The sequence below is a fragment of the Aquarana catesbeiana genome, linkage group LG01, assembly GCF_042186555.1.
Source record: "Aquarana catesbeiana isolate 2022-GZ linkage group LG01, ASM4218655v1, whole genome shotgun sequence".
Taxonomy (NCBI): Eukaryota; Metazoa; Chordata; class Amphibia; order Anura; family Ranidae; genus Aquarana; species Aquarana catesbeiana.
The window spans coordinates 530,078,146-530,102,690 of NC_133324.1; the positions used below are offsets into that span (position 1 = coordinate 530,078,146).

Consider the following 24,545-nt stretch of genomic DNA (forward strand, 5'->3'; position numbering starts at 1 on the left):
CCAGAAGATCTGGAAGTGGCTCTCAAGCTTGAGCTAGAGTCTGGTAATGACTCTGAGAGGAGTTTCTGTTTCTGTGTTTCCAAAGACTGACTCGTGCTCTTCTTTATTACGTACCATCCTCACCTTTTCCTTCTCAAGTTGTTAATTAAAGGTTTCCTCCACACTCTCTAGCCGTTTGTTGGTAAGGTTGCAGATTTCAGCTGTTAACGTGGTGCATGCATCCATTCTTTTAACAATGTATGGGGTAGTGGAATGATTACGGCAAATGGATTCCTCTAGGGGGACCCTGAGGCATTGGGAACTTGCGCTGTTTACCTATTCCACCTTTCTCGCCTTCCTCTATATATATGTTTTTCTTGTGGTGACCGGGTAACTACAATAACTGCAAGGAGACTGGTCAATACTAGGTATCCATATTCCACGCACAAGCGATGACCTTTATTAATATTTACATACTTTTTGACATATATCTTAATATTTTTACATATATACACAGGCACCATATGTGCTGCTTGAGTGGCCTCCCCAGTCACCGGGTTGTACCGTTGGCACCCGTGAGACCACTTTCCTTTATGGGGCTATTTTCCGTGGATGATTACAAAGGGTTGAAATTCTATCCTCTATTTTATCAATGTATATCTTGTTTTGATTTTTGTTTATAATGTATATGTACTTATTGTTACACTTTTTTATATTTATTCAGCAGAATTACCTCTCGCTCCTGAAGAATCGTTTCTCAACGCGCAACATGTCGAGCATATAGAGAGCATTTAAAGTGGGTCACTGTACCTGCAATTCAACCCAACTTCGTCCCCACATTCATTATTGTAACCTACCGGGGAAGTTTTCTTTCCTTCTTCTAATTGAATGTTGGATCTTATGTATTGCTAGCAGGGTTTTAGATAATATATGCAGGGGAGGATCCACTTGATATAGGCAATACGGATGTTATATGTATATTGCATTGTTTTTAAACAACCATTTCTACTTTTGTAATTTCAAGCTAATAAAATTAAAAAATTATTTTTACTTTTTCATAGTTTCATTACCCGTGTGCCCCCAAAGTCCTACTCCATTAGTTTCCACTTTCTGGTGTCACAATGACAATAGCAGCAGTCCAAGGTGAAAATTAATTAAAAAGTTTTAATAGATCCAGAATATAAAAAAATTAGTGAATAGTAAGACAATTGTCAAAATTAATACCATGATAACAAAGCATTGTACACTTGAATGAGAAATGTAAAAATATAAAACAGACAGAAAAGTCCAATCAGTAGCAGATAGCCTAAACCGGAGATCCATCCAACTGATCTAACCCCAGGCTGTGAGTGAAGGGGATGAAGGGGAGGAAAAAGCCCAAAGCTTGCAGCCTCTGGAGACTCACATACTCCCCACTGGCTGTGGGATACAGAGGAGATGGCTCACCAGTTCCTGACGGCGGCTTCATGCATGTAACCTGAGAACAGGCAGTGATTCCACAGTGCGGAGGGACTATGTCAGGACTATGAAAAAGTGCTTATGCGCGAAACGCGTCGTCAAGGCAACCTTATGACAGAGATCCCATTCAGAATCATGCCACAATGAACATCCATCCATCCATTTATGGGAGTTTTAATTTGCCCACAGTAAGACTTCCCATTCACACGGCTGACTCTATCCTTCCCCTCCTGGCTGGCTATTAATGCCCTTACTATCAGATTCCCTGAGTGTCATCACTTTTTATTGAGGCTTTTCCAGAGAAGGCACAGACATGTGAGGTTTCAGCTTATTGTCATCAGCTGACTCTATGGCAGTCTTCTATACATCATTCCACTTTTGGCTGATTTTATCCATGTTAATACTGGCTTCCCCGAGTGACACCATCTCCCACTGAGTCTGTTTTCACCCAGTGGGGACACAGACTGGTGAGTCAGCAGCCCAGTACCATCAGCTGTCTCTCCGGCGACTCCCTCGTGTGCAGCCACGCCCTCCCCCTCCAGCTGGGCTGACGTCATCAGGCTTTTTCCTCCCCTTCATCCCCTTCACTCACAGCCTGGGGTTAGATCAGTTGGATGGATCTCCGGATCAGGCTATCTGCTACTGATTGGACTTTTCTGTCTGTTTTATATTTTTACATTTCTCATTCAAGTGTACAATGCTTTGTTATCATGGTATTAATTTTGACAATTGTCTTACTATTCACAATTTTTTTATATTCTGGATCTATTAAAACGTTTTAACTAATTTTCACCTTGGACTGCTGCTATTGTCATTGTGACACGCAGAGCGCTGGACAATTTTTGTTTGTTTTTTGCTACTAATTTGTATCCACCAGTTACGATTAGTCTAGCTGCACTGGTTCCCTTCCTGCTCTCCCCCCTCTCCTGAGTTCAAGTGATGTAATGTGATTTTACATAATACATGTTGTGTACCACAGAGCATGCTGATCATATTATATGTTATTTTTGATATGCCCCAAGTGATGCCCCCCCCCCCCCCCCCCGGGTGCACACTCATTGGCGCTGGGTTAAAAATCATTGCTGTATTCCCATAGACACACTCCTAAACCTTGTGGACAAGAAGAGTCCACAGAGAATCTTTATATATAACAGCTGTGGAGAATTACAGGTAATAAATTCAGCTGGTGGATAGGCAGTGTTTTATGTGTCAGCTTTAGTTCACATTGGTGCGATTTAACATGTCAAAGTGGTGACAATTGCACTGTTTTAATTGATGCGACTTTGGGGTGCAATTTGTATTGATATCAGTGCAGAAACCTGCACAGATGTCTCTGAAATTCCCCCTGCAGTCGGGACTGACATGCAGGAATGAAAGTGTGTGATTTCAGCTGAACGATTTCCTCCCTCTGTCAGTGTGAACCAGGGCTCAAACTGGGCCTTTTGTTTTTGTCATTCACCTGCTGCTAACTCAGGGACACCATTTCTTATCGAACGCCTTTAAATATCATAAGTAGAAATACAAATTTGCATATCTGCAAATAAGCAAAAATAATAAAATTCTAATAGTGGCTGCGATACTTATCAAAAATATTGGACTATGCACATTTATTGTTTTATTCCACTAAGGTTATTCACATAAGTTAGGAGTGCATTGCATTGCACAACAAAAGTCATTTGGGAGCATAAAGTGAACTGAGACATCTGTGGGGTATTTGCAGAACTATTTGCAATTTTAATAGTGGTTTCAGAGTTAAAGAGTTACCAATTCTTCAACAGTGGCCATGCCCCTATTTCGCAGGCGTAGAGTCTCTCTCCCACTGGACACCTTTCCTTCAGTGGGACATTTGCTTGGTCTAACTCTCTGTCCAATCATATCTGAGAAAAAACAAAAATATCAGGCTTTTTAGATATTCTTCAAGCTTATTTTGAAAATATAATAGTATAAACGTATATTTAGTCGCTCATTATAAGACAATTTTGTACAAAGCCACTTTGGCAGAAAAAAGGGTTAGGACCCTTGTGGTACACAGCATAAAGGCACATTTACATACCTCCCAACCATCCCGGATTCCGTGGGATCGTCCTGCGATTTGAAGTATGTCCCGGGGTCTGGGCTGGAGTCCCCGAGCCCAGGGCTCCACTCAGTATTGGTATCCTCAATGGATGCAATGGGTGCTCTCACAGACAGCACCAAGTGAGGATTCCTGATTCCAAGTGAGGATTCTTGTGATCTGGCCTGCAATCTCTGCTCCCCCCTCCTCAATGCAGTGACTGTTTGTTAGGAACGCAGGCGTCCTAGCAAACAATTACATTATTTGCAGGCCACCTCTCAGCTCTGCCCCCGCCTTCGGCTCTCAATCCTGCTTCTCAGCGGCTTGTGATCCTGCCTCTCAGAAGCTCATGATCCTGCCTTTCGCAGCTTGCGATTGTTAAGAGGAACTCCTTGTCACAGAGAAGCCCTCCACCTGCTTCTGTGTGTTTGCGCCAGGCACTCAGGGGGGACATGGCCCACATTTGCTGGTGGGTGTCCTGGGTCCCGGTGCCACAACCGGCCACATTATAGTTTACTGGAGGTGTCTTCTTTCCCAGCCTGTCAGGACTGTAGCGTGGAGCCGAGTGAAGTGCTGTGGAAACTCCTCCTCGGCTCCATGCTACAGTTCTGGCACTTAGAGCTGTCAGCAGCATTGTGCTTAAAGAAAAGCACAGGAATACATACCATTCTGCATTTGTGAGAGAGCTGGGGGGCACTAGTAAGAGAGGAGGGGGGAATTGGTAAAAGAGGAGGGGGAAATGGTGAGAGAGTTGGGGGGCATTAGTAAGAGAGGAATTGGTGAGAGAGCTGGGGGGGCATTAGTAAGAGAGGAGGGGGGAATTGGTGAGAGAGCTGGGGGTACATTAATAGGAGAGGATGGGGGGATTAGTGAGGGAGCTGGGGGAGCATTAGTAAGAGAGGAGGGGGGAATTGGTGAGAGAGCTGGGGGGGGCATAGTAAGAGAGGAGAGGGAAATTGATGAGAGAGCTGGGGGGCATTAGTAAGAGAGGAAGGGGGGCATTGGTGAGAGAGCTGGGGGGGCATTGGTGTGCAAGCTGTGGGGGCATTAGAGAGGTGGGGGGAGCATTGGTGAGAAAAGTGGGGGAAGCATGGTGAGAGAGCTGGGGGGCATTGGTGAGAGAGCTGGGGTGGCATTGGTGAGAGAGCTGGGGTGGCATTAGTGAGAGAGCTGGGTTTTGTTTAAAAACACCCCTCAACATTTTAAAGTGGTTGTAAACCCTTACAGACCACTTTTTACTACAGGTAAGCCTATAATAAGGCTAACCTGTAGCTACCCTGGATATCTCCTAAACCTGCACGATTTAGGAGATATCCCTTGTATCAGCATGTGCCGACATCATCGGCACATGCGCACTGAAGAAACGGCATGTTGCAATGACACGTTGGTCCCTGCACTTCCCAGACTTGGCCAGAATACACCCTCACACTTGTGGGGGTGATTTTGACCAACAAATTCTGTAAACATAATCCAGGTGGATAAATAGGCTACGGGCCACTGTTCCCTCTGGCTTGAATGATACTTTGAGTTTTGTACCTTTCCTGACAGAGACATGATGACGTTCACATTTTTATATTTATGCAGTGTAAGGTGATATCTTTAAATAGGGGTTACACCAATACATCACCAATATTCTCAGCACTAAGATATGTCGTTAAGACCCTTTGAGAATGTAAGCCCCTTCCCTTTCCCCTTGCAGCGCCATCTTGTGATCACGTAGGTATGCTGCATGGGGTGTGGTGGTGGTGTGATATCACATCCGGGGTGGCGGCCATCTTTTGAAGAGGAGGACATTTGTTTGTTTGGGTTCTGCTGGTATTCCGAGTCAAGCTGTCTCTTTGTCCGATGCAGAGGGACAATTTGCTGCATTTGTAGTGAATGCCTGCTTCTTTAGGGTTTGGTTGGTGGGTCCTTGGGAGGCCCAGAGATTATTTAAGGGTGGGGGTTGTGATTAGTCTGTCTCTTCATGTTTGGCATAATATTTGAAAATGGCGAGGTAAGCAGTTTGCAATATATTTACAGCTTTTTACAGTTTATACATGTATACATACAGCCCTCAAACTTTCCACTTGCATTTTGGAAAATTAGGTCTGACGAGGAGCTGGGCTGCCTGGGAGTGGGGGGGGCGGAGAAAAAGAGTGTGGAGGAACAGAGAGGGCGGCCGGATCATTATAGCATGGAGGAAGAGGAGATCCGGCTTTATAACAAAGCGGGGTTTGCACGCTGTGTCAGCTTACATTACAATTGCAGTCCGCGCGCCGTTGCACACAGCCCCGCCTTCCTGACCCAGCACCTGTGACAGACAGAACGCACCCTGGCATTAAACCGGCATTCTGTCTGTCACAGGCGTGGGGTCAGGAGGGCGGGGCTGTGTGTGACGGCGCACAGACTGCAATTGTAATGTAAGCTGATACAACGTGCAAACCCCGCTCTGTGATAAAGCTGGATCTCCTCTACCTCCACGCTATGATGATCCGGCCACCCTCTCTGCACGGGTGAAGCTGCACTGGTGAGGCTGCAATGATGGACACAGGTTAAGGCTGAATGGGGGAGGCTGCAATGATGGACACAGGTGAGGCTGCGCGGGTGAGGCTGCAATGATGGACACAGGTAAGGCTGCACAGGTGAGGCTGCACGGGTGAGACTGCAATGATGGACACAGGTGAGGCTGCACTGGTGAGGCTGCATGATGGACACAGGGGAGGCTGCACTGGTGAGGCTGCATGATGGACACAGTTGAGGTTGCACTGGTGAGCCTGCATGATGGACATGGGTGAGGCTGCACTGGTGAGGCTGCATGATGGACACGGGTGAGGCTGCACTGGTGAGGCTACAATGATGGACACAGGTGAGGCTGCACAGGTGAGGCTGCAATGATGGACACAGGTGAGACTGCACTGGTCAGGTTGCAATGATGGACACAGGTGAGGCTGCATGATGGACACAGGTGAGGCTGCACTGGTGAGGCTGCATGATGGACACAGGTGAGGCTGCACTGGTGAGGCTGCATGATGGACACAGGTGCGGCTGAAATGATGGACACAGGTGAGGCTGCACGGGTGAGGCTGAAATGATGGACACAGGTGAGGCTGCCTTAGTGGGCACTGGTCACGCTGTGTTGATGGACATGGGTGAGGCTGCACGGGTGAGGATGAAATGATGGACACAGGTGAGGCTGCATGGATGAGGCTGCAATGATGGACACGGGTGAGGCTGCGTTAGTGGGCACTGGTCACGCTGTGTTGATGGACACAGGTGAGGCTGCAATGATGGACACAGGTGAGGCTGCATGGGTGAGGCTGCAATGATGGACACGGGTAAGGCTGCGTTAGTGGGCACTGGTCACGCTGTGTTGACGGACATGGGTGAGGCTGTATTGATGGGCACGGGTGATAAAGTTGTTGTTATTATTTATTTGTATAACTTAATTCTGAATAAAACATTTCATGAGAATTTTTTGAGGTCGCGTATAGGGGCGGGATTAGGGGCGGTTCATGGTAGGGGTTGGGTGGGGCAACTGCTGGCGAGTAACCCTTAAGACCTGGCTAGTAGCTCAGGACTTGAAATTTTGAACCCTGTATACATATATAGACTTACAAAAGCAATCAAAGAAACAAAAGAAGAAAGTTCAGTTCTAGGGATGGGCCGAAACCCCCCCCCCCCCGGTTCGGTTCGCACCAGAACACGCGAACAGGCAAAAAGTTCTAACGAACATGCAAACCCTATTAATGCCTATGGGACATGAACATGAAAAATCAAAAGTACTAATTTAAAGGCTTATATGCAAGTTTTTGCCATAAAAAGTGTATGGGGACTCGGATACTGCCCTAGGGGACATGTATCAATGCAAAGAAAAGTTTTTAAAACTACAGTTTTTTCAGAAGCAGTGAATAATGCTTAAAGAAAAACAATAAAAATAAAGATTACTTTAAATATTGTGCCTGGGGGTTCCCCATAGTCTGCCTGTAAAGTGGCGCATTTTGCGATGTGTAAAACAGTGCCGCAGCAAAATGACATTTCTAAAGGAAATTATGTAATTTAAACTTGCTCTAGGCTGTAATGTATTGCCGGCTCCCAGCAATATATATAACAAATCAAGGAAAAAAATGGTATGCAGTCCCTCCCCCAGTCCATATTCAGGTCTGGTATAGATTTCAAGGGGAACGCCGAAACTAAAAAAAAAATTGGCATGGGGGTCCCCACCAAAATCCATACCAGACCCTTATCCGAGCATGCAGCCTGGAGGTCAGGATAAGGGGGCCCCTCCCCTCTTGAACCATATCAGGTCACATGCTCTCAACAGGGGGAGGGTGCTTTGGGGTCTGCCTAAAGCACCTTGTCCCTATGTTGATGGGGACAAGAGCCTCTTCCCGACAACCCTGGCCATTAGTTGCTGGCAAGTGTCAGAAAATGAAAATCACAATAGACAGTTTTTGACAATTCCTTTATCAAAAAAAAAGTGTCCCGCGATGTACATCCATCATTAATCAAGCTGCCCGACAGACCCGAAAAATAGAAAAAAAAATGAAAAAACTCCATCTCCGTGGGAAGGCTCCAGCCGACTGCTGTCTTATCACTTTGACAGGTCTTATATAGGCAAAGGCAGGGCCACCCACTGACGTAAGCAGATGTCCCCGCCCCGTCTGACGTCACATGATGTCAGAAATAGGCGGGGCCGCACGGTTATGTCAGCGGAAATAGGCGGCCCGCCCTTGCCTATATGACAGCTCTCACAGCCAAGAAGACAGCAGTTGTCGGGAGCCCTCCCATCGAAGCGGAGCTTTTTAATTTTTTTCTATTTTTTAGGCCCGTCGGGCGGTGTGATTAAAGATGGATGGACATCGTGGGACACTTTTTTTTCTTTTTTAATAAAGGATTTGTCAAAAACTGTCTGTTGTGGTTTTAACTTTTTGACACTTTTTTTGGTGAATGGGGTTGTCAGGAAGAGGCTCTTGTCTCCATCAACATGGGGACAAGGTGTTTTGGGGGTACCCAAAGCCCCCTCCCCATGTTGAGGGCAAGCGGCCTCAACATGGTGTGGTTCAGGAAGGGGGGGGGCTCGCTCGCCCCCCCCCTTTCCTGGCCTGCCAGGCTGCTTGCTCGGATAAGGGTCTGGTATTGATTTTGGGGGAGACCCCACGCCAATTTTTTTTAATTCGACGTGGATTTTCCCTTAAAAACCATGCCAGACCCAAAGGGCCTGGTATGGATTGGGGGGGGGGGGGGGCACGCTTTTTTTTATTTTTTATTTTGGCGTGGTGTTTCCCTTAAAATCTATACCAGACCCAAAGGGCCCAGTATGGGTTTTGGGGGGACCCCATGCCATTTTTTTCTTAATTCTGTCATAGAGTTCCCCTTAACCACTTCAATACAAGGTATTATATACTCTGCACTTCACTATATACACCGACTGCACTGTATTATATACTGTACACTGCCTGCACTTATATACTATACACTGACTGCACTGTATTATATACTGTACACTGGTTGCAACGTATTATATACTGTACACTGCCTGCACTGTAATATATACTCTACACTGACTGCACTGTATTACTGTATATACTGTGCACTGACTGCAATGTATTATATACTGTACACTGACTGCAATGTATTATATACTGTACACTGCCTGTACCGTAATATATACTGTACACTGACTGCAATTTATTATATACTGTACACTGACTGCAATGTGTATATATATATATATATATATATATTACACTGCCTGCACAGTACTTTTAGTCTACCCTGAATGCACTGTATATATATATATATATATATATATATATATATATATACTGTATTTATTGGCGTATAACACTCACTTTTTTACCATGAAAATCGGGTGCAAATAGCGTGTGCGTGTTATATGCCAATACTTCAATTTTAGCTGCCTCGGAGGGGACAGGGAAGGGACGGGACGAGCGCCGTCAGATTACGTCCAGTGAGAATCTCCTGTTTACTTGGCTGCCTCTGTAATAAGAAGGCCCATCTCCTGGGCTGCCATTGGACCACTGTTCTGTCTATCATAGGAGATTCTCACTGTATGTAATCTGTCGGCGCTCATCCCGCACCCCTCCCTGTCCCCTCTAGGCTGCAGATGGGCATCGATCAGGCTGCATTGATAGCAATGGTGAGGCTGCTACATTGATGGCAATGGTAAGGCTGCTGCATTGATGGCAATGGTGAGGCTGCTGCAATGACGGCAATGGTGAGGCTGCATTGATGGCAATGGTGAGGCTGCTTTGATGTAGACTGATGAGGCTGCATTGATGGCACTTGGGAGGCTGCAGATGGGCACTGACCCTTATTTTGCTTCAAAGTCCCTTATTTAAAATTTAAGTTTTTTTCCTGAAACTTCCCTCTTAAAAGGAATGTGCGTGTTATACGCCTGTGCGTGTTATACGCCGATAAATACGGTATATATATATATATATATATATATATATATATGTAATTTGGAGGGTGTGTGTGTGTGTGTGGGGGGGGGGGGGTTTGGGTGGTCGTGGTTGAGTTCCAGCACCTATTGTTTGAGAAAAAAAGCTCCGAGTGTAATATATATATATATATATATATATATATATATATATATATATATACAGTATCTCACAAAAGTGAGTACACCCCTCACATTTTTGTAAATATTGTATTATATCTTTTCATGTGACAACACTGAATAAATTACAGTTTGCTACAATGTAAAGTAGTGAGTGTACAGCTTATATAACAGTGTAAATTTGCTGCCCGCTCAAAATAACTCAACACACAGCCATTAATGTCTAAACCGCTGGCAACAAAAGTGAGTACACCCTATAGTGAAAATGTCCAGATTGGACCCAAAGTGTCAATATTTTGTGTGACCTCCATTATTTTCCAGCACTACCTCAACCCTCTTGGGCATGGAGTTCACCAGAGCTTCACAGGTTGCCACTGGAGTCCTCTTCCACTCCTCCATGACAACATCACGGAATTGGTGGATGTTAGAGACCTTGCGCTCCTCCCCCTATCATTTGAGGATGCCCCACAGATGCTCAATAGGGTTTAGGTCTGGAGACATGCTTGGCCAGTCCATCCCCTTTACCCTCAGCTTCTTTAGCAAGGCAGTGGTCGTCTTGGAGGTGTGTTTGGAGTCGTTATCATGTTGGAATACTGCCCTGTGGCCCAGTCTCCGAAGGGAGGGGATCATGCTCTGCTTCAGTATGTCACAGTACATGTTGGCATTCATGGTTTCCTCAATGAACTGTAGCTCCCCAGTGCTGGCAGCACTCACACAGGCCCAGACCATGACACTCCCACCACCATGCTTGACTGTAGGCAAGACACACTTACTCCTCACCTGGTTGCCGCCACACACGCTTGACACCATCTGAACCAAATAAGTTTATCTTGGTCTCATCAAACCACAGGACATGGTTCCAGTAATCCATGTCCTTATTCTGCTTGTCTTCAGCCAACTGCAGGCTTTCTTGTGCATCATCTTTAGAAGAAGCTTCCTTCTGGGATGACAGCCATACAGACCAATTTGATGCAGTGTGCGGCTTATGGTCTGAGCACTGACAGGCTGACCCCCCACCCCTTCAACCTCTGCAGCAATGCTGGCAGCACTCATACGTCTATTTCCCAAAGACAAACTCTGGATATGACGCTGAGCACGTGCACTTAACTTTATTGGTTGACCATGGCGAGGCCTGTTCTGAGTGGAACCTGTCCTGTTAACCCGCTGTATGGTCTTGGCCAACGTGCTGCAGCTCAGTTTCAGGGTCTTGGCAATCTTCTTATAGCCTAGGCGATCTTTGTGTAGAGCAACATTTCTTTTTTTCAGATCCTCAGAGTTCTTTGCCATAAGGTGCCATGTTGAACTTCCAGTGACCATTATGAGAGAGTGAGAGCGATAATACCAAATTTAACACACCTGTTCCCCATTCACACCTGCGACCTTGTAACACTAATGAGCCACATGACACTGGGGAGGGAAAATGGATAATTGGGCCCAATTTGGACATTTTCACTTAGGGGTGTACTCACTTTTGTTGCCAGCAGTTTAGACATTAATGGCTGTGCGTTGAGTTATTTTGAGGGGACAGCAAATTTACACCATTATACAAGCTGTACACTCACTACTTTACATTGTAGCAATGTAATTTCTTCAGTGTTGTCACATGAAAAGATAGAATAAAATATTTACAAAAATGTGAGGGGTGTACACATTTTTGTGTGATACTGTATATATATATATATATATATATATATATATATATATATATATTACACTCAGAGCTTTTTTTCTCAAACAATAGGTGCTGGAACTCAACCACGACCACCCAAAAACCCCTCCCCCCACACATACCCTCCAAATTACATCAAATAGTGGATGTGGTCAGTCAAATTTCACGAACAGTAGGAGGGTCATAAAGGGGCATTAAATACCAGGATTGCATTACATACAGAGTGCAGAGTTCAGGTGGGTTACACACAGAGTGCAGAGCTGTCACTTGTAAACACAGAAACTGGACTTCTGTGTTTACAAGTGATGGTGGTGAGCAGGCCCCCACAAGGGTCTGATCCAGAGGTGGTGGAGCTGAGTTCCACCAAGTTCCCCCTGAAAAAAAGCCCTGATTACACTGTATATATATATATATATATATACATATATATATTAATACAATGCCTGCACTGTATAAATATTCTACACTGACTGCACTAGATATATATATTAAACTGCCTGCACGCCACTAACTAACCTGCCTAATCCAGCTCAAGTTCTCTCAATCTCCACGTTATCATGCTACATACGGCCATTGTGTAAGCAGCCTTGGACTTAGCCCCCTGAGCCATGATTGGCCAAAGGCACCGTGCCTTTGGCCAATCATGACTCACACAGCAGATCACGCTGTGATTGGCCAAAGCATGCAGGTCAGGTGCATGCTTTGGCCAATCAGCAGCCGTCAATGCACTGCAATCTCGTAGTGCATTATGGGGCGCTCCGCGGCGCTTGAATTTTCCGCGAACGTCCCATATCTTTGTTCTGCGAACAAACGAACAGCGGATGTCCAAGTCAAACTTACATTCGACTCAGTTATCCAGACCATCCCTATTCACTTTATACCCAAACTTCCCCAAAAAACTACAGATTCTACTCTCTGTCAGTGGGTCACGATAGATTTTGACAGGTTACATCTCCCACCAACGTCGACCGCTCTTCCCACACAGTGGTACAAGCTTCCGAGACGATTTAATGTTAATTCTAATTTCAACTTAAACAGCTCAGCACACCACTGACCCATTCCAGACCCACCTGTATTCAGGTGTAAAACTATTAAGGATTAGCGAGCAGGACTCGCGACTCCCTGGATATATGACTGGTATCACCAGTGACGCTTATTTAAGCGTCTTGACCTACTTTTCAATCAATATTTCTCCCTTGTCCCTGAACAGGGTTTTCTCTTACACATACATTCCCTCCGTCTGTTTCCTCTCCTAGCCCAGTTCTCACACAAAGGGTACTGACCCCACTGCTACCTCAGAGTAGGCTCCAACATTTCTCTAAGTACACCACATCCTACCCTTCATAAAATACCCAGGTAGATATCAGTGCCCTACCAGATAGGAGCATACCACCCCACAACATGTCTACCCACAAGACGATAAACCCAACGTCCTCACACACCAACAGTAATGCCAAGATAATATCCCTAAATGTTAGAGGACTTAATACCCCTGAAAAACGCTTGAAAGCCCTACACTCCATGCGCAAACTCAAGGCAGACATACTACTCCTCCAAGAAACGCACTTTAAAGCCGGTTCCATTCCTAAACTATCAAACTCATATTTCCCATCGGCGGTTCACGCAACCTCTAGTGGGTCCAAAACCAAGGGGGTCTCCATTCCTTTTCACTAAATATTGTCCATTTCAGATCTTGGATTCACTCCTCGATGACAACGGCAGATTCCTTTTCATTAAAGGTTCATTGTACGGTAAACGCCTTACCCTAGCCAACATTTACGCCCCCAATGTTAAACAAGTACCCTTCTTTAGAAACACTCTACATAAACTCGCAGATTTCCTAGAAGGCACACTGATATTGGGTGTAGATTATAATGTCCCATTGAATCCCCTAATCGACACATCATCTGGCACTTCTAAATTACCTTTCAAAGCACTATGTGCAATTACAAAACATCTCCAAGAATTATCACTACATGACGCATGGCGCACTTTAAATCCTAATGTTAAAGATTACACATTTTATTCAGCCCCTCATGACCGATATTCTAGACTGGACTACCTATTCTTATCTCAAAGAGATCTGTCTCTACTCCTTACAGCAACCATCGAACCAATGTTCGTTTCCGACCACCACCCTATTACTCTATCTATAGAATTCCCGACCACACAGTCACGGTCCCCGAAAATGCCCACAAAATACAAGACAAGCTAACAAAATACTTTAAAGAAAACGAGTCACGATGCATTGCTCCATTGATACAAGGGAAGCACACAAATGTTCTATAAGGGGAGAATTCATTGCCATAGCCACCAAAAAAGACGGGAGAAACAAGCGCACATCACACAACTAACAACATGCATTCACAACTTGGAAAAAGCACATAAAAGGACCCAAGCAATATCTACTCTACAAGAACTAACTCAAATCAGGAAGGAATTAGTAGATGAACTGAATAAGAAAACAAACTGTAACTATATATTGTCGCAAAAAATGAATATGGAAATAAAGCAGGTTGACCCTTATGCCGCGTACACACGTTTGGAATTTCCGACGGGAAATGTTCGATGTGAGCGTGTTGTCGGATAGTCTGACCGTGTATATGCCCCATCGGACATTTGCTGTCGAAATTTCCACACACAAATGTTTGAGAGCAGGTTCTCAAATTTTCCGACAACTTCACTTTGTTGTCGGAAATTCCGAGTCCGACGCACAAAATTCCACGCATGCTCAGAATCAAGTACGAGACGGAAGTGCTCGGTCTTGTAAAACTAGCATTCATAATGGAGATAGCACATTCGTCACACTGCAAATTTTTAAATCTTTCAATGCAGCGTATTCTCTTCTTCTTTATAATGCTAGAATAATGAAGTTGCTTTGCTGCTGATTAGGGATGAGCTTCATGTTCGAGTCGAACATCATCTGTTCGCCCGTTCGCCGAATTGCGAACGATATGGGCCGTTCGCGCCATATTTGTGTGGCGCATCACGGCCCATAATTCACTGCGGCATCACAGTGCATTGCTGGCTGACGATTGGCCAAGCATACACTATGACCCGCATGCTTGGCCAATCACAGCGCCGTCTGAACAGAGAGCCGTAATTGGCCAAAGCCAAGGAGGCTTAGGCCAATTATGGCTCAGGGGATTTAGTACACGCCCCACACTATATAAGGCTGCCTGCACGGCGGCCCTGTGTAGTGTGTGTTCCGGCGTTGAAAGAGATAGACAGAGAGACAGTGTCATTTGATTTAAGTTAGATAGATTAGGCAGGACAGTCAGTGAGTTAGCTGCACTTACAGTGTATTATGTATATATATGCATCCCAGAATACATATATATATATATACATATATATATATATATATATATATATATATATATATATATATATATTCAGTTTAGCTAGATCCGTTCCTGTTATCTTCCTACTGACAGGCAGGCTTGTCTTGTTACAGTATTTACAGCTACCTGAAGAAAATTGCTGGTGTTCTTTTGATCCTATTAGTACCACAGTCAGGCAGCTAGACTGTTTACAGTTAGTGTAGTGCGTCCTCCTCATAGTGTTCAGTTAAAGCTACAAATTAGTTTAGTGTGACCTCTGCACAGTGTTCAGCTAAAACTACAAGTTAGTGTAGTGCGCCCTCCGCACAGTGTTCAGCTAAAGCTACAAGTTAGTTTAGTGTGACCTCTGCACAGTGTTCAGCTAAAGCTACAAGTTAGTGTAGTGCGTCCTCTGAACAGTGTTCAGCTAAAACTACAAGTTAGTGTAGTGTGACCTCTGCACAGTGTTCAGCTAAAGCTACAAGTTAGTGTAGTGCGTCCTCTGAACAGTGTTCAGCTAAAGCTACAAGTTAGTGTAGTGCGACCTCTGCACAGTGTTCACCTAAAGCTACCTGTAGAAGGTTGGTGGTGTTTTCCTGATCCTCTCACTACCGCAGGCAGCTAAATAAGCTACAAGTTAGTGTAGTGCGTCCTCCTCACAGTGTTCAGCTAAAACTACAAATTAGTGTAGTGCACAGTGTTCAGCTAAAGCTACAAGTTAGGGTAGTGCATCTTCCGCACAGTGTTCTGCTAAAGCTACAAGCTAGTGTAGTGCTTCCTCCTCACAGTGTTCAGCTAAAACTACAAGTTAGTGTAGTGCGACCTCTGCACAGTGTTCAGCTAAAGCTACAAGTTAGTGTAGTGCATCCTCTGAACAGTGTTCAGCTAAAACTACAAATTAGTGTAGTGCGACCTCTGCACAGTGTTCAGCTAAAGCTACAAGTTAGTGTAGTGCGTCCTCTGAACAGTGTTAAGATAAAACTACAAGTTAGTGTAGTGCGACCTCTGCACAGTGTTCAGCTAAAGCTACAAGTTAGTGTAGTCCGTCCTCCTCAGTGTTCAGCTAAAACTACAAGTTAGTGTAGTGCGACCTCTGCACAGTGTTCAGCTAAAGCTACAAGTTAGTGTAGTGCATCCTCTGAACAGTGTTTAGCTAAAGCTACAAGTTAGTGTAGTGCATCCTCCTCACAGTGTTCAGCTAAAACTACAAGTTAGTGTAGTGCGACCTCTGCACAGTGTTCAGCTAAAGCTACCTGTAGAAGGTTGGTGGTGTTTTCCTGAACCTATCACTACTGCAGGCAGCTAAATAAGCTACAAGTTATTTTTTTGCGAGCTCTGCACAGTGTTCACCTAAAGCTACCTGTAGAAGGTTGGTGGTGTTTTCCTGATCCTATCACTACCGCAGGCAGCTAAATAAGCTACAAATTTATTTTTTTGTGAGCTCTGCACAGTGTTCACCTAAAGCTACCTGTAGAAGGTTGGTGGTGTTTTCCTGATCCTATCACTACCACAGGCAGCTAAATAAGCTACAAGTTCGTTTTTTGCGAGCTCTGCACAGTATTCACCTAAAGCTACCTGTAGAAGGTTGGTGGTGTTTTCCTGATCCTATCACTACCGCAGGCAGCTAAATAAGCTACAAGTTATTTTTTTGCGAGCTCTGCACAGTGTTCAGCTAAAGCTACCTGTAGAAGGTTGGTGGTGTTCTCATACTACAGGCAGGCAGTTGATTTTGCTAGCTTGCTAGCTGCAGTATCAGTATATGTATATATATATATATATATATATATATATATATATATATATATATATATATATATATATATATATATATATATATATATATATATCCCAGCTTAGTGCAGCTACAGGCCATTAGTATGTCTGGAAGGCCAACAAGGGAGAGGCAGACAGTCACAAGCCAATAAAAGAGGGCAAGCAGGCTCTGTGTCTAGAGGCAACAGTGCTGGTCGTGGAGACGGTGCATCATCATCAGCACGTGGCCGTGGGACATGCTTGGCCTTTTTTTCGGCAGCTGGCCGCGTTGAGCCGCAACATGCGGAAGACTTGGTCGAGTGGATGACCAAACCTCGCTCATCCTCCTCATCCTCTCTCACCCATGCTCAGGGTACTTTGTCTGGCAAAGCAGCTGCCAACGTGGGCTCTTCCCTCGGCTCAATGGCATTAGTGACTCCTTCCCTAGCCCCACCATGTCCTCCTGAGGAGTCCCTCAAACTGTTTGACCACAGTGTTGGGTACATGCTCCAGGAGGATGCCCAGCGTTTAGAAGGCTCTGATGATGATATTGAGGTAGATGAAGGCAGTAACGTGAGCACGGACAGAGGGGGTGCCCAAGAAGGACAGCAATCTGGCAGTCATGCTCCCCCTGCTGCAGCATACTGCCAGGTTTGCTCCAGTGATGAGGAGGGAGGGGATGATGAGGTCACTGACTCAACGTGGGTGCCTGATAGGAGAGAGGAGGAGGAGGCACATCACCAACGAGGCAGGATGCCCTCCAGGGGTCAGCCTAAGGGTAGCACACTGACTGCATCACACCCCAAAGCTCCGCATGTGCAGGGCGCTGCTGTCTCTGTGCGTTATTCCAAAAGTCCCTTGGTGTGGGCCTTTTTTGAGATGAGTGCATCAGATCGCACTGCTGCTATTTGCAACATATGTCTCAAGCGTATCTCGCGTGGCCAGAACATCTCCCGCTTGGGCACCACATGCTTGACCAGACATATGTTGACCTGCCATGCAGTTCGTTGGTAAGCGTATCTAAAAGACCCACACCTAAGAACAAAGAGGACCTCTCCTTGCTCCTCATCAGCTGAGATCTCCAAACCCACTATACCTTCAGTCCTCTCTGAGACCTGCACTGAGAGGAATGAAGGTGTAGAATTAGGTGTGTCACAGCCAAGTACTTGTGGGCAATCTGCTTTCGGTACACCGACGTCAGATTGTACCAGGCAAATTTTCCTGCCCCAGCTGCTGCACCACCGAAAGAAGTTAGCTCCCAGCCATCCACATGCCCATCGGTTGAATGCTAGCTTGGCAAAATTGCTAGCACTTCAACTGCGTGAGTTTGTGGAATGTGCGGTTCCTCAGTGGCAGGTACCCAAACGCCACTTTTTCTCACGGAAGGCGATTCCGGCTCTCTACTGTCATGTCAAAGGCAATGTCAATGCCTCGCTGGACAGGTCGGTCAGCGGTAAGGTGGATATTACCGCTGACTCATGGTCCAGCAGGCATGGACAGGGACGTTACCTAAGTTTCACCGCGCATTGGGTGACTCTGCTGGCAGCTGGGAAGGATGCAGGACAAGGTGCAGTAGTGTTGGAGGTTTTTCCACCACCGCGCCTCCAAAATGTCACTACTAATGATTGTGACACACCTCTCTCCTCCACCCCCTCCTCTTCTTCTTCCTTCATGGCCTCTTCCTGTGCTTGGTCCTCGGAACCAGCGGTGCTCCATAGCAGTTCAAGGGGCTACGCAAGTATGCAGGCCAAAAGATGCCATGCGGTGCTTGAGCTGGTGTGCTTAGGGGACAGGAGCCACACTGGGGCAGAGGTTCTGTCAGCTCTGCAGGGGCAGGTTCAGAGGTGGTTGACGCCACGCCAACTTAAGGCAGGAATGGTGGTTTGTGACAATGGCACCAACCTCCTCTCTGCCCTCCGACAGGGACAAATGACCCATGTGCCCTGTTTGGCTCACGTCCTTAACTTGGTGGTGCAGGGGTTCTTGGGCAGGTACCCAGGCTTACAGGATGTCCTGAGGCAGGCCAGGAAAGTCTGTGTGCATTTCCGCCAGTCATATAATGCCAGTGCTCGGCTGGCAGACCTCCAAAAGGAGTTTAACCTGCCCAAGAACCGCCTAATCTGTGACATGCCCACCAGGTTGAACTCAACGTTGGCCATGCTGCAGCGGCTGCACATGCGGCAGAGGGCCATCAATGAGTACCTGTGCGACTATGGCACCAGGACAGGGTCAGGGGAGCTTGTGTTTTTTTCCCCACGCCAGTGGGCCATGATCATGGATGCATGCACTGTCCTGTCACCATTTGAGGAGGCCACGAGGATGGTGAGCAGTGACAGTGCATACGTCAGTGACACTGTCCCCCTTGTCCACCTGTTGGAGCACACGCTGTGTGGAATAATGGACAGGGCACTTGAGGCAGAACAGAGGCAGGAAGAGGAGGACTTCCTTAGCTCTCAAGGCCCCCTTTATCCAGACAGTGTTCCTGCGTGCCCGCCGATCACGCAGGAAGAGGACAAGGAGGAGGAGGATTGTGTCAGTATGGAGGTGGAGCCTGGCACTCAGCAACAGCAGCAGTCTTTAAGGGATCAGTCCCAAGAAACACATGGACTTGTACGTGGCTGGGAGGAGGTGGCTGCGGACCATGTCGTCCTTAGTGACCCAGAGGACTCCGGACCGAATGCCTCAGCAAACCTACGCTGCATGGCCTCCCTGATCCTGCAAAGCCTGCGTAAGGATCCTCCTATTCGTGGTATCAAGGAGAAGGACCAATACTGGCTGGCAACCCTCCTTGATCCACGTTACAAGGGTAAGGTTGCGGACCTTATCTTGCCGTCGCAGAGGGAGCAGAGGATGAAACATCTTCGGGAGGCCTTGCAGAAAGGTCTGTGCAACGCGTTCCCAGAGACTGGGAGGATACAAACTCCTGTTTCTGGACAACGAGTTGCTGAGGCTTCAGTCAGTCAAAGAAGGAGCGGTGGAGAAGGTGGCCGTCTGACCGATTCAGACAATTTTTTAGTCCGCAGCCCCAAGGTATGACCGGTTCCAGCAACCATCGCCAGCATCTGTTTTACATGGTGCATGAATACCTAGGGTAAAGATCTGACTTGGACACCTTTCCCATCAAAAATCTTCTGGGTTACTGGGTCTTGAGGATGGATCACTGGCCAGAGCTTGCACAGTATGCAGTTGAGCTACTGGCCTTTCCTGCCTCCAGCGTTCTTTCGGAACGCACATTCAGTAACCGATCACAGGGTGCATCTGTCCACCGACTCGGTCGATCGACTGACCTTCATAAAAATGAATCAGTCTTGGATCACCACCAGCTACCAAGCACCTGATGCTGATGTAACCGAATAATTTTTTTTGAAATCTCAGATCCCTTCAAAGACTGCCTATGCTGATGCTGAGTGACTATCCTGAGTAATTATCCTCTTCCTCCTCAATGATTACGCTGATAGCTTGTAAGAACATTTTTGGTTCTGGGCACCACCACCAGTGCTTAAGGCCCAATTTTTCAGCCCCTGTTTAACAGGGGCGTGTAATTACAATTTTTGATGCAATACTTTGCAGCAGGGCTCGTTCCTGCGTTCCAACTAGAGTATCTGTGAGGGGTTGCAGTGTTGTGGCACCAGTGCCTAAGGCCCAATTTTTCTGCCCCTGTTTAACAGGGGCGTGTAATTACAATTTTTGATGCAATACTTTGCAGCAGGGCTCGTTCCAACTAGAGTATCTGTGAGGGGTTGCAGTGTTGTGGCACCAATGCCTAAGGCCCAATTTTTCTGCCCCTGTTTAACAGGGGCGTGTAATTACAATTTTTGATACAATACTTTGCAGCAGGGCTCGTTCCTGTGTTCCAACTAGAGTATCTGTGAGGGGTTGCAGTTTTGTGGCACCAGTGCCTAAGGCCCAATTTTTCTGCCCCTGTTTAACAGGGGCGTATAATTGCAATTTTTGATACAATACTTTGCAGCAGGGCTCGTTCCTGTGTTCCAACTAGAGTATCTGTGAGGGGTTGCAGTTTTGTGGCACCAGTGCCTAAGGCCCAATTTTTCTGCCCCTGTTTAACAGGGGCGTATAATTGCAATTTTTGATGCAATACTTTGCAGCAGGGCTCGTTCCTGCGTTCCAACTAGAGTATCTGTGAGGGGTTGCAGTGTTGTGGCACCAGCACCAGTGCCTAAGGCCCAATTTTTCAGCCCCTGTTCAACAGGGGCATGTAATTACAATTCTTGATCTAATATTTCACAGTAGGGCCCGTTTTGGTGCCCACCAAGCAGTAGGACTTATGCCCCGTACACACGGTCGGACTTTGTTCGGACATTCCGACAACAAAATCCTAGGATTTTTTCCGACGGATGTTGGCTCAAACTTGTTTTGCCTACACACGGTCGCACAAAGTTGTCGGAATTTCCGATCGCCAACAACGCGGTGACGTACACCACGTACGATGAGACTAGAAAAGGGCGGTTCAGAACCAAGCGCGGCACCCTTTGGGCTCCTTTTGCTAATCTCGTGTTAATAAAAGTTTGGTGAGAAACGATTCACGCTTTTTCAGACTCGTGGCTTTTAGATCGTTTTCTGCCGTTCAGTTTGTGCTTGTGGATTTGTATCTGCTCTTCAGTGCGTGCAGTCAGTTCGTATCGGAGTTTTCTGTGCGATCTTGCCCGCTCATTGCTGTTTTTCAGGTCGCTCTTCACAGGCCTTGCTGTTCTTCAGTGCGTTCTGTTACTTCGTTCTGAGCAGCCGACCGTTTTCTAGCCATGTTTCGTATGCGTACTCCTCGTAGAGTTCGTGCTGTGCGGGGGCTTGGTGTTGGGGTCCTGACCTTGACACAAGTCCAGTCCATGAACAGGGTGGGGAGGAGTTCATGGACCAAGAATTGGTTGCTTCAGCGTGACCAGTTCTGTCATATGCCTTTGCTCCGTGAGATCCGTGAGAATAATTCCGATGATTTCAGGAACTTTCTCAGGATGACGGACCCCGTGTTTCACCGTTTGTTGGCTTCGCTGACCCCTTATATTAGCAGGCAGGATACCTGCATGAGGCAAGACATCACTCCGGAGCAGAGGTTGGTCGCTACCCTGTGGTATTTGGCCACAGGGAGAAGCCTGCAGGACCTCAAGTTCTCGACAGGCATCTCCCCCCAGGCTCTTCTTTGTGGACATTTACTGCTTGTGTTTGTTTGAGCTGACCCTGACAGAAATGTGTGGAGTCCAGAAAATGTCGTGATTGTGTAACCTTATACAAAGCACTGTTGGCTGTTATTTACTAAATGCAAAGACACTTTTCACTACAAGTGCACTTGCAACTGCACTGAAACTGCACTTGTAGTGCAAAGTGGATTTGCCCTTAGGAAATAACCCCCATTTTCTCATAAAACAACAATTACATCACCCCAAAAGTGTTGTAGCGTTGAGACAATAATCCACACATTCTTGATGAGCAATCTTTTTAATACCTGCACAATCACATGTGCATTTACCAAAGGTTTTTCTGACAAACCAACATGTTTGTTGTATAACAATTTTTGTGGTGGCATTATCCAAAATCTTGATCTTACAAAGTTCACATTTGGTAGAACTTGAAGGCAATATCAGACATGAGTATTTAGGAACTGTGTTTGATATTGCGTTCAGATGGGGGGAAATCACCCCTGGAAAAGCCAAATTTGGAAGATGCACACAAATTTCACAATGTCAACATGTGCTAGCTGCCATCACGGGGGATCAAGGGACGTGTTTTGGGGGAGAAAGCCCTTCCTCACCGCTACTTTATTATTGAGGAAGGGGTTGCACCCCCAAAACGCGTCCATTGATCTCCCGTGATGGCAGATAGCACATGTTGACACACTGTGTGCATCCTCCAAATTTGGCTTTGGGAAAAATCACAAAAACATTTCGCACATTGTAGCAGACAAAAGAAGAAAGTGATTTGGAGGGGTTTTAAACTCGCCCCAAAACATCAATGATGTTTTTATATTTTGGAATAACATCATTGATGTTTTGCTTGATGATTTCCAATTGTAAATTACACCCCATGATCTCCCCGATCACGATCTGGGCACTTTCTGATGTGAAAGGATCTTCATCCACAACCTCACGATCACCTAAAAAGAGAGGAACCCAAAATAAATTAGGTCTAAAAAATATGCCGCCATCCATCTCTTATTGAAGCCTGTGGTCGCAGACACTCACCTGTTGTGGTAACTAGTTCCACCACGTCTTCATCCTCCTGCTCATCTTGTGTTGGGGGGATTTCCCCTTCTTCCAGAGGGGGGGGGGTCTCTGGTCTCCTCGGATGAGGGGTGTCCTCCGAGTCTTTTCTCCCCTATGTAAAACAAAAATGGTATAATTAGCACACAGATATTTGATGGCAGAACTATAAAGATGAAACATTGCTTGGAAGTGGGGTACAATGATCTATTTTAGCAGAGTTCCAAGATGTAGCATTTTTTGTGTCCTTTGTCAATCTGCGATACTTTACCTGTTTAGTACAAGCTTCACAGATGTATCCCCCCCTATAGTATACACTGGAGCACCTGTGTGGCCCCCCTAATAAAAATGGTGTTCTGGGGTCCCACACTAGTGCTCCAGTGTCCAGATCTGAAAACAGCTGCTCAGTGTCCTCTCCTTACACAGAATCTAGTTTGCATTTCATTCTAGTAACAAAGCCATCTACACAACCCAATTCTTTGAAGACAAGTATAGGGCCTCAAAATGGTGGCCAAATGCATATGGCCTAAACAATGGTATTTTATAGTCTGAAATAAAAATGTGTGATCCGAACGAATAATGTGCCCATGAACATGAAAGTTGCCATTTTAAACTGTACAACAGTTCCTAAAAGCACATGGAGCAGCACGAACGTAATAAACACAAGAACAATAGGAACACAGCACAACTACTTACTTTTTTGCAGCACTCTCCAGATCTTTCTGTACTGCTCATGTTCTCGTAATTTCAGGTCCGACCACCGCTTCCTGAGCTGATCTTTCGATCATCGTACCCTGAATTTCCGGTGCAGACTCCTGACCACTTTCGCCATGATCTTGGCCTTTCGGACATTGGGGTTGGGGTAAGGCCCATACTTTCCATCATAGTCGGCCTTCTTCAGGATGTCCACCATCTCCAACATCTCCCCAAAGGACATATTTGAGTCCTTTAATCTCCTTCTGAATTGGGACGTTTCAGGCTCCGGCCTTTCCTCCTCCTCCTCCTCGTTGCTGTACTTAGCACGATCCTGCTGTCTATCCGCCATGTGCTCTTCCTCCACTGCGCCGAACGAAAAGGGGCGGGTAATAGAATAGAAAGAACGTCAGGGGCGGGCGGAGTTATACGCATGCGCAGTGTGTATAAATCGTAACGCGCGCGTCTTACGTACGATCTGTGAGCGGAGGAAGGAGCATCGGATACGCCGATCGTGCTAACGAAGGTAGGATCTAAACTTGGGCCTATACTGCTTTGAAATTGAAGCCTATATTGTAACAAGATTAGGGGAGTTTGGCCTGACATTAGGGTTTGTCTTGTGTTGTGTCTTGCAGAGAAAATGGATAGGTTCAACGACCACAATTTCCTGCCCCTGTTCATAGACAAGTACAGGGAGCTGCCCTGTCTGTGACAGGTGAGACACCCCCACTATAACCACAAACAAAAGAGGCAGGCAGCGCTGGAGAAACTGCTGGAGTTGGTGAAGCCGGTGGTCCCCACAGCAACCATCCCTTATTTAAAAGCTAAAATTGGTGGCCTG

The 24,545-nt window shown here is 46.2% G+C and overlaps 1 protein-coding gene across 1 annotated transcript in view; it reads right to left on the reverse strand.

The window, feature by feature from the left end:
* The window catches only part of GIPC3 (GIPC PDZ domain containing family member 3), a 1,176,710-nt gene that overhangs the window by 276,431 nt on the left and 875,734 nt on the right, over positions 1-24,545 (reverse strand). The window contains exon 4 of the mRNA XM_073612321.1: positions 3,202-3,314. Within this exon, the coding sequence (XP_073468422.1) occupies positions 3,202-3,314 (113 nt within the window). The remainder of the gene's footprint in view (positions 1-3,201; positions 3,315-24,545) is intronic.